The 11,611-nt window shown below is 40.6% G+C and overlaps 1 protein-coding gene across 11 annotated transcripts in view; it reads right to left on the bottom strand.

Annotated features, from left to right (window-relative positions):
* The window catches only part of SYNE2 (spectrin repeat containing nuclear envelope protein 2), a 405,273-nt gene that overhangs the window by 177,470 nt on the left and 216,192 nt on the right, over positions 1 to 11,611 (bottom strand). For all 11 annotated transcript variants that reach the window (XM_017533965.2, XM_017533967.2, XM_017533970.2 and 8 more), the window contains 2 exons: positions 5,013 to 5,157; positions 2,117 to 2,335 (listed from right to left, as the gene is read on the bottom strand). In XM_017533965.2, the coding sequence (XP_017389454.1) occupies positions 2,117 to 2,335; positions 5,013 to 5,157 (364 nt within the window). The remainder of the gene's footprint in view (positions 1 to 2,116; positions 2,336 to 5,012; positions 5,158 to 11,611) is intronic.

The following is an 11,611-nucleotide window of genomic DNA, read 5'->3' as shown; positions in this document are numbered from 1 at the left end:
TTCAGGCAATTCTCCTGCCTCAGCCTCCTGAGTAACTGGGATTACAGGCATGCGCCACCATGCCCAGCTGATTTTTTGTATTTTTAGTAGAGATGGGGTTTCACCATGCTGACCAGGATGGTCTCGATCTCTTGACCTCATGATCCACCCGCCTCGGCCTCCCAAAGTACTGGGATTACAGGCGTGAGCCACCGCGCCCGGCCTGTTTGTGCTAATCTTTGAAAATCCATTTTGTTAGCAGATTTTGTCAAATGCTTATGTGAATAATTAGAAAGTTCTATATGAATGGAGTCTGAATTAATAAGACATAATTGCAAATGGGTATAGAACAATAATGTGACAAAATAAGAAGAGCAAAATCTTAGAATTAGCCCAGATCTGAATTTGAATAGGAGGTGTTCCTTAACAAATATTTACTAAGTACCCACTAAGCGCAGGGCCCTAGCCAAGTTCCAAGGTTACAGCCGTGAGCAAGACAGCCCCAGCTCCAGCCCCAGCCCACAGGGGCTTACAGGTTAATCAATCTCTACCTGGGGGCCTTGTGCCATTACTTAATCTGTCAGTGCTTCAGTTTTCCCATCTATAAAATGGTGATAATATTTACTTCCCAGGGACAATGTAAAGATTCAGTGAGAACAGGTGTGAACTGCCTTCTCAGCACAGCATAGTAACTCAATAAATGGTACTATTATCAATATGTAGGCACTGGTGCCAACAGCACCAACCAAAAGTGTAATTTACAAAGTGTATTTTAACATTCAAGAGACTATTCACTAGTCAAGCCTCACAAGGACCATTGACATAATATTCATTTTACCGATAATAGTTTTAAGCAAGATAATATGACAGTATAGTAGATAGAGGTTAAAATTTAATCCTAAGATAATTTGATGGTTTTGTGTGTGTGTGACAGGGTCTCGCTCTTTTGTCCAGGCTGGAATGCTAGAATACAATGACATAATCATGGCTCACTGCAGTCTTGATCTCCCATCAAGAGATCCTCCCACCTCAGCCTCCCAAATACCTGGGACTACAGGCATGTGCCACCATGTCTAGATAATTTTTTTATTTTTTGTAGAGATGGGGTTCACTCCATTGCCTGGGCTGTTCTAGAACTCCTGGGCTCAAGCAATTCTCCTGTCTCAGCCTTCCAAAGTGCTGGGATTACAGACGTGAGCCACTGCACCCAGTTTAATTTTCTAAATTATTTTTCTTTCTAAATACAGGTGATACCTGAATCCTGAACCAAGGTTAAATGAACATTTGTGATTGATATGTATCATGCAGGTTTTGAGACCATTTTCCAAAAGAACACCATAACCTCACATATTTTCAGGTCCACACTTAACAACTGCAGTTAATTTCCTCAGTTAAAAATCACTTCCCACATAGTGGGAGCTCTCTTTCCCCTTCTGGATTTCCCCTCTGGGATTCCCTTCCATTCCCTCTCATGGAAGCCTGTCTTCCCCTCCTAAAATCCATCTCTCTCTCTCTCTGTCCCTTTCCACCCAGTGTGGAAGCTGTCTTTCCTCTCCTAGATTTCATTTTTCTGGATTCTTCCAGTGTGAGGGGAGTTTTCCTTCTCTGATTTTCTTCCTCTGAGAACCCTTTTCACTCAGGGTGAGAGTGGCTTTTCCTTCTCTCACTCAGTGTGAGAGCTAGCTGTTTCTCTCTCCTTTTCCTGTTTCTCTATTTAAATAAATCCCTTTCTACAAACAAACAAACAAATAAACAAATTATTGATAATTTCAAAATTATTTGGTGATTATGCATATTACCTAATTCTAACCTTTAGTATAATGTAGAGGCAGTTATTTCCGAGAGGGGTTAAGTTATTTTCACAATAAAGACTGTGAAGCTCAAACCAGCTAGTAGTCACTTATTAATAAGAATTATCTGCTATCAAAATAGGCACTATTATAAAAAAATCTGAATCAGTTCTTGGAGGTTATCTTAATAAGGCCTGACCTCTATAAACATTCATGTATCACGTATAAGTGATGTCCACAAATGGTACATCTGAGGACTCTTTTTACATAAAAACAAGGTGAAAGTCATAAAACAATTTAAATAACATGTTAGAAACTATATGGTTTGTTGAAACTGAAGCACTCACTTCTTCATTGACAAATTTCCACTCCTGCTTCAGTTCTTCGCACCACATCTCCCACTCTTTAGCAGCCTCCAGCAAACTCAGCCATTTCTCCCACAGAGCCGACATGATCTTGAGCAAACATATGCCATCATTTTCTGTGCACCTGAGTCTCAAGAGTCTAAGGATCTGTCGTAGTTTCATTAACTCTTCTTTGGTTGATACAAGATTTGATACCAAGGCCTTAAGAAAGAAAAGAAAAAGATAGGAGGGACATACTATTATTTTTTTCCTGAAACTTACAAACTCTTCTTAAATCTTGAGCAACTATTTCAATCTTCCATAAGTATTGCATGATCCACTTCTTAGCCCTTTCGAAGTCAATTTAGACCAGATGAGAATTATCTATGTATTATTGTATTCTGCATGAATTTGGGACTACAGGGACAAATAATGACCCATAAACCATTTTTTTTTTTCCAAGAAAGAACATACTTTCAAAAGCAAATATTCTAGAAGAGGCTGGGCATGGTGGCTCATGCCTATAATTCCAGCACTTGGGGAGGATGAGGCAGGAGGATTGCTAGAGGCCAGAAATTTGAGACAATCTGGGCATTATAGCAAGACCCAGTCTGTACAAAAAATTAAAAAATTAACCAGGCATGGTGGCGTATACCTGTAGCCCCAGCTAATTAGCAGGCTGGGGTGGGAGGATCCCTTGAGCCCAGGAGTTCAAGGCTGTGATAAGCCATGATTGCACCACTGTACTCCAATGTAGGTGACAAAACAAGACCCTGTCTTATTTGAAAAACAAACAAACAAACAAAAAAAATCTAGAAGTACAGTAGTCCTCATTATCTTGGTTTCTCCTTTCAAGGTTTAGGTTATTTGTGATCAACAATGGTCCAAAAATATTTGAAAGCCGGGCGTGGTGGCTCACGCCTGTAATCCAAGCACTTTGGAGGCCAAGGCGGGCGGATCACCTGAGGTCGGGAGTTCAAGACCAGCCTGACCAACATGGTGAAACCCCGTCTTTAAAAAATAAATAAATAATTAATTAAATAATTTTTTAAAAATTTTGAAAATTCCAGAAGGAAATAATGTGCAAGATTTATCTGTATAAAATGTATGTTTTATTTGTAAATAAATATATAAGTGCTATTCTGACTAGTGTGATGAAATCTCATGCCATCTCTCTCCCTCCCACCTGGGATATGAATCTTCCCTTTGCCCAGCGTATCCATGCTATAAAAGTTCCCCAGCTATGAGTCATTTGGTAGCCTTCTTGGTTATCAGATCAACTGTTCTGCTATCAAATGCTTGTGTTCCCGACTAATAGTAGCCTAATGCTACCTGGCCATGGCTGTACCATTCACCTCACTTCATTTCATCACCCAGGCATTGTACAGTTTCATGTCATCACAAGAAGGAAGATGCAAACAGTGCAATAAGATATTTTGAGAGAAAGGGATCATATTCACAGAACTTTTATTATAGCATAATGTTATAATTATTAGTTATTATTGTTGATCTCTGATTGTACCTAATTTATAAACTTTATAATAGGCATGTATAGGAAAAAAATTATATACATAGAGTTCAGTGTTATTCACAGTCTCAAGCATCCACTGGCTGTCTTGGAACATATCCCCTGTGGTTAAGGGGGGGAACTACTGTACATTTGGTTATTTTAACTTAAGTCTCATATTTTACTAAGTAGTTCCTTTGCACAATACTCCCTATATCAACCACCAGCACAATATTAAAAGGTTTTTCTTGGTTTGCTTTTGTTTTTGGTGAATGTTAACTACAGATGATTTAAGAGTCTCATCCAAATCCAAATAACATAATACTATAGATTCTAACAGATAAAAATAAGCAAAAGCTCAAATTGCTTTGTAACAGAGTCTAAAAAGTAACCAGAATTTAGAGCTTTTAACAGTTGTAGTAAGTGCTCAGTGGACAACAAAGCTCTGTCATTGATCCAACAGCATCCCTCAAAGTAACATGAGAAGTGAAGCTTTAGAAAAGCCATCGATGAGGACAGGATGCTATTGCGGGGATGACTGTCCTGTAAACCTGATTAATTAAATCTCCCAGTACCATTGTTTCATTTCCTTCCTTCTGGTTTTGTTTGTTTGTTTTGAGATGGAATCTCCCTCTGTAGCCCAGGCTGCAGTGCAGTGGCATAATCTTGGCTCACTGCAACCTCCGCCCTCCGGGTCCCAGTTCAAGCAATTTTCCTGCCTCAGCCTCCCGAGTAGCTGTGATTACAGGCAGGCACCACCATACGCAGCTAAACTTTGTATTTTTAGTAGAGACAGGGTTTCGACCACGTTGACCAGGCTGGTCTTGAATTCCTGGCCTCGTGATCCACTCACCTCGGCCTCCCAAAGTGCTGGGATTACAGGCAGAAGCCACCATGTCTGGTCCCTTCTGGGTTTTTTTTTTAAGCTTTAATATATTACATTAGTTCAGGTGCAGTGGCTCACGCCTGTAATCCCAGCACTTTGAAAGGCCAAGGCTGGTGGATCGCTTGAAGTCAGGAGTTCAAGATCAGTCTGGCGAACATAGTGAAACCCCGTCTCTACTAAAAACACAAAAATTAGCCCGGCATGGTGGCAGGCACCTGTAATCCCCGCTAGTCAGGAGGCTGAGGCAGGAGAATCAAATCACTTGAACCCGGGAGGTGGAAACTGCAGTGAGTTGAGACTGCACAACTGCACTCCGGCCTGGGGGAGATTCTCTCTCATATATATAACATTACCCTCTGGCTTTCAATTTGAGGAATATTTGTGGGTACTTAACTCAGCATGAAGATTTCCATGGGTCATAACCGGCCATATTCTCTGCTGCCTCCGCCAGTTTGTTCTGCAATGTTTTGCACACAGACTTACTGGATAATTGCAAATACTATTACCTTGCTCTGTTCCAAGTGCTCTAAAGCTTCTCTGTAAGACAGTGGCAATGAGGACATGGACTGCCCAAGAACTGTCTCTATTTTGCTGAGGTTAGTGCAAATATCCTCTTCAACTTTTCTACAGCATTTGTAATTCTCAAGATACCTAGTAAGTCACAGTTAGAAAGAAAAATGATATTAAATTTTATTTAGCACAATCAATTCTAAGTTTCCCAGAATAAATACTCCACACTTAATTTTTAAGAGAAGATACGACAACTTTCTTTTTTGCTAGTCAATGCATTTTAACATGTTTTCTAAGAAGTTATTATCGACTAATCATTCCCAAAGGGACCTGCATATGGCTTTAAATGCAAACTTTAAAAGGAAGAAAGGGCTGTCCTCTAAACTGGAGAGTTTTGGGTTTTTTTTAAAAGTTCACTTCAGTAAAATGAAAACTGCATTCTTGAACACACTGATGAGCTATAAATTGGTACATTTCTTGTGGAAAACCACTTAGTCCTAAAACTATTCCTATCTTTGACCCATTAAGGCAGCTTCTGCAGTTTACCTTAAGAAATGTATCCTAAACATATGGAATTTATCCTAAATCTTTTGCACAGTAAAACATCTTTACTCACTGGGGTATTAATTAAAACAGCACATATTGGAATACCCTTAACTCACAAAGGTGTGATTAGGAAATTAAAACAATTTATCATATACAATATTATAGAGTAATTACAATTACTTTTACAAAGCGTTTATTACAATCAAGAAAAGAACTAATGTCATAAAATTTTAAAATAAAGCTGGATATTTGACATTTTATATACAGCATATATATTTTAAAACACTATAAAATTATGCATACCAAAATAGACACAGCCTAAATCACCCATTGAATGTAACTAAAAACCCTGCATCAAATTATTTTTTAAAAACAACTCTTAAAACACATGAATAAATTGGCAAGGAATTGGGGAATCATGCTGCAAAATGGAAATCTACAGAAATAAGCAAAGTGGTAGGACCAGTTTTTTGCCTTGAGGGCACTTGAGTTTCAGTTTTCTTTGATTCCTACTGAAAGGTGGGGGGCAGACTATAAAGGCTGGGAGCAGATCCCAGGATGAGTGTCTAACAGAAAACTCCCTCTGCAAGAATATATTTGTAACACATACGACCAGTCTTAAAATACATGATTCCTACAAATCGGTAGGAAAAAATCAGATAACCAATAAAACTGAGTTAGGGCTTGAATAAGCATTTTACAGAAGAGAAAACACGAATGACCAATAAACATTCAAAAAAAAGAGATCAAACTAATTAGCCATTACAGAAGCCAAGTTAAAACTGTCAGGTCTCCACATGCAAGCCTGGAGCCTGAACGTCTGAAGTCAACTGAAGTCCTGCTTACCTCGGTTGATTGTCTCCCACCCACCACCTGCGTTTGCCATTGTCCCCAATAGCCCAGTCCAGCTTCCCTGGTACAAGCCCCTCACCTCATTCTGCCATCTTAACTGTTATTATGATAACACTGTTATCCCATCTGCCATTGTAACTAACTTATGGTAATGTATACTCCTTGCTCCTGCCCCCACCACTGTAACTGATCTTACTCTGTACTTTCCACTGCCCACCCCAGACCTATAAAACCAACTCCTATCCCCCACTGCCCTTTGCTAATGCCCTTTTCGCCCTTAGCCCACTTGCACCCAGGTGAATAAATAGCCATGTTGCTCACACAAAGCCTGTTTGGGGAAATACCTCTTCTTACTCATCAGAATGGCAAAAATTATGTCTCACAATATCAAATGTTGGCAAGGATATGGGACAACTGGAATACTTATATGTGGCTGGTTTGAGTGGAAATTGGCAAAATCATATGGCATTAAAAATTTAAGATGTATGTAACTTTTTGATCCGAATGATCACACTTCTAGATAATTACCCAAGGGAATTTATTACACTTAAAAATGTTCCTAGGCAACGCTGTTTGTGAATGCAAAAGCTGGAAGCAATCCAAATGTCCATCAATAGCTAAGTAAATAAATTTTACTAGCCAGGTGTGGTGGCTCACTCCTGAAATCCCAGCACTTTGGGAGTCCAAGGCAGGTGGATCATGAGCTCAGGAGTTCGAGACCAGCCTGTCCAACATGGTGAAATCCTGTCTCTACCAAAAATACAAAAATTAGCCAGGCGTGGTGGCACATGTCTGTAATCCCAGCTACTTGGGGGGCTGAGGCAGGAGAAGTGCTTGAATCCGGGAGGCAGAGGTTGCAGTGAGCTGAGATGGCACCATTGCACTCCAGTCTGGGTGACAGAGCGAGACTCCATCTCAAAAAAATAATAATAAATTAATTAATTAAATAAAATAAATTTTACTAAGAACATGAATAAACCTCGGATTCATAATGATGGGTTTGAAAAAAATGAAGTGAGGTATGCAGGAGGAGTAAGATGGCTGAATAGAAGCCTCTACTGATCATCCTCCCCATAGGAACACCAAATTTGACACCATCTCCATACAAAAGCAACTTCATAAAAAAACAAAAATTACATGAGCAATCACGGTACCTAATTTTACCTTCATATCTCTGAAAGAGGCATGGAAGAATATTAAAAAGGCAGTCTTGAATTGCTGATGCCACTCCTCACCCATCGCCTAGCAGTGGCAACATGGCAAGATAGGATCTGTGCACTTGCGGGAGGGAAAGCACAGCAACTGGGGGTTTTGCATTGGAATGTAGTGCTCCAACATAGGACAGAGCTCAGCCAGCACCCATGGAGGAAGCATTCAGACTAGCCCTAGCCAGAGGGCAACTGCCCATTCCAGGGGTTGAAACCAGAACTGCAGCAAGCCTCGCCACCTTGGGCTAAAGTACTCTTCGATCCTAAATAAACTTCAAAGGTTGTCGAAACCACAAAGATTGCAACTCCTAGGTAAGTCCTAGTGCTGTGCTATAATTAGAGCCAGAGGTCTTGGTGAGGCATACGACCAAGTGAGACACCAGCAGGGCAGCTAAGGGAGTCCTTCGTGTTACCCTTCCTTCAACCTCATGAAGCACAGCTCACAGCTCCAAAAGAGACCTCTTCTTCTACTTGAGGGAAGAGTAAAGGGGACTTTTTCTTACAACTTGGATACCAGCTAAGTAGGACTGGGCACTAGGCAGAGTCTTGGGCCCCCATTCCAGGCCCAAGCTCCTAGATGACATTTCTAGACACACCCTGGGCCAGAAGAGAACCCACCGCCTTGAAAGGAAGGACCTGTCCTGGTAGGATTCATCACATGCTGACAAAAGAGCCCTAGGCCCTGAATAACCAGCAGTGGCAACTGGGTAGTACATGCTGTGGGCCTTGGGAGAGATGGAGACATGCTGGCTTCGGGTATGACTCAGCACATTCACAGCTGTGGTGGCTACAGGAGAGGCCCTTTCTGCTTGAGCAAGCAGAGGAAAGAGTAAAGGAGACTGCCTTGAGCTTAGGTACCAGCTCAACCACAGTGGGGAAGAGCACTAAGTGGGCTCTTTGGGTCTAGGTCGTAGCTCTTGGACAGCACCTCTGGACTCACCGTGGCCAGAGGAGAGAGCCCACTGCCCTGAATAATGAGTCCCAGGCCTGGCAGCCTTCACCACAAGCTGACTGAAGACCCTTTGAGCCTTCAGTGAACATGAGCAGTACCCTGGCAGTACTTTCCATGAGCTTATAGTGGTGGTGGACATGGGGAAAGGGGAGACAAGATGTGAAGGACTTTGTCTTGTGGTTTGGGTGTCAGCTCAGCCACGGTACACAGGACCAGGTAGAGTCCTAAGGTTTCCAACTCCAGGCACTTGCTTCCAGGCAGCATATCTGAACTCACGCAGGTGCAAGGCAACGCGCCACCCTTAAGGGAAGGACATAAGCCTGGCTGGCTTCATCATCTGTTGATTGTAGAGTCCTAGGGTCTTGAGCAAATATGGGCAATAGCCAGGTACTATTTACAGAGGGCCTTGGGCAAGACCCAGTGATGATGCTGCACTGACTTCTGGTTTGATCCAGTGCACTCCCCGTAGTGGTTGCCACAGGGGTGCTTGTGTCACCTCTGTCCCAGCTCTAGGCAAGTCCACACAGAGATTCCATTTATTTGAGAGAAGGTGAGGGAAAATAACAAGAGTCTCTGCCTCCTAATCCAGAGAATTCTTCCAGATCTTATACAAGACCACCAAGATGGTAGCTCTATGACTCTGCAAAAAACAAAGCCTTATCAGGCTTGGGGTATCCTGTAATGCAGATATGATTACAGTGACTAAAAACTTAGATCGTAACCCTCAAGTCTCTTAGGATACCTGGAAAGCCCGCCCAAGAAGGACAGGTATAAACAATCCCAGATTCTGACTACAAGAATACCTAACTCTTCAATATCCAGACATTGACAAACATCCACAAACATCATGGCCATCCATAAAAACATGATTTCACCAAACAAAGTAAGATACCAGGAACCAGTTTCAGAGAGAGAAATATGTGACCTTTCAGACAGAGAATTCAAAACAGCTGTTTTGAGGAAAATCAAAGAAATTCAAGATAACAGAGAAGGAATTCAAAATCAGATAAATTTAACAAAGGGAATGAAATAACCAGAAAGAATCAAGCAGAAATTCTAGAGCTGAAAACTGCAACTGACATACTGAAGAATGCATCAGACTCTTACCAGCAGAACTGATCATGCAGAATAAAGAATTACTAAGCTTGAAGACAGGCCATTTGAAAACACACAGAGATAAAAGTAAAAAGAATAGAAAAAAATAAAGCATGCCTACAAAATCTAGAAAATAGCCTCAAAAAGGTAAGTCTGAGTTATTAGGCTGAACGCAGTGGCTTACACCTATAATCTCAACACTTTGGGAGGCCGAGGCGGGCAGATTACTTGAGGGCAGGAGTTCAAGACCAGCCTGGCCAACACGGGCAAACCCTGTCTCTACTAAAAATACAAAATATTAGCCAGTGTGGTAAATTGAGCCTGTAATTCCAGCTATCTGGGAGGCTGAGGCATTAGAATTGCTTGAACCCAAAAGGCAGAGGTTGCAGTGAGCCAAGATTGTGCCACTGCACTCCGGCCTGGGTGACAGAGTGAGACTCTGTTTCAAAAAAGAAAAAAAGAGTTATTGGCCTTAAAGAGGAGATAGAGGGAGAGATAATGGGTTGAAAGTTTACTCAAAGAGATCCTAACAGAGAACTTCCCAACCTATAGAAAGATATCAATATACGGTTCTGGGAAAACTGGATTATCTATATCTTCATCCTGAAGAATAAAACTAGTCCCCTTATCTCTCACCATAAACAAAACTCAAATCAAAATGGATTAAAGACTTAAATCTAAGACCTATGAAACTACTAAAAGAAAGCATTGGGGAAAACTCTGTAGGACACTGAACTGGGCAAAGATTTCTTTGAGTAATAACATCCCACAGGCACAGATAACCAAAGCAAAAATGTACAAATGGAATAACATCAAGTTAAAAAGCTTTTGCACAGCAAAGGAAATAATCAACAAAGTGAAGAGACAACCTACAGAATGAGAGAAAATATTTTCAAACTACTCATCTGACAATGGATGAATAACCAGAATATATAAGGAGCTCAAATAACTCTACAGATAAAAATTAATAATCCAATTAAAAAATGGGCAAAACTGAATAGACGTTTCTCAAAAGAAGACATACAAATGGCAAACAGGTATATGAAGAGGTGTTCAGCATCACTGATCATCAGAGAAATAGAAATCAAAACTACAATGAAACATCATCTCACCTAGTTAAAATGGCTTTTGGCCAAAAGACAGGCAATAATAAATGTTGGCAAGGATATGGAGAAAAGGGAATCCTCATATGCTGTGGGTGGGAATGCAAATTAGCAAAACCACTATGGAGAACTATTTGGAGGATCCTCAAAGAACTCAAAATAGAGCTACCATATGATCCTGGAACCCCACTGCTGTGTATATACCCAAAGAAATCAGTATATTGAAAAGATATCTGCACTCCCATGTTTATTGCAGCATTATTCACAACAGTCAAGATTTAGAAGCAACCCAAGTGTCCATCCACAGATGAATAGATGGAAGAAAATGTGCTACATATACACAATGGAGTACTATTTAGCCATAAAAAATAAGGAGATCCTGTCATTTGCAACAACATAAATAGAACTGGAGGTCATTATGTTAAGTGAAATAAGCCAGGCACAGACAGACAAACATCGCATGTTCTCACTTATTTGTGGGATCTAATCAAAACAAGTGAATTCATGAACATAGAGAGTAGCAGGATGGTTACCAGAGTCTGGGAAGAGTAGCAGGGGAGGTGGAAGTGAGATGGTAAATGGGTACAAAATAATAGAAAGAATGAATCAGATCTGGTATTTGATAGCACCAGGGAGTGACTATATTCAATAATAATTTAATTGTACATTTAAAAATAACTAAAAGAATATAATTGGATTGTTTGTACCACAAAAGATAAATGCTTGAAATGATGACTATCTCATCTACCCTGATGCAATTATTACACACTGCATACCTGTATCAAAATATTCCATATATGCCATAAATATACTCACAAAAATTAAAAATGCATAATACA

Source organism: Cebus imitator, unplaced genomic scaffold (assembly GCF_001604975.1).
Source record: "Cebus imitator isolate Cc_AM_T3 unplaced genomic scaffold, Cebus_imitator-1.0 Scaffold83, whole genome shotgun sequence".
NCBI classification, from domain to species: domain Eukaryota; kingdom Metazoa; phylum Chordata; class Mammalia; order Primates; family Cebidae; genus Cebus; species Cebus imitator.
This window is presented reverse-complemented; position numbering and strand designations above follow the sequence as displayed.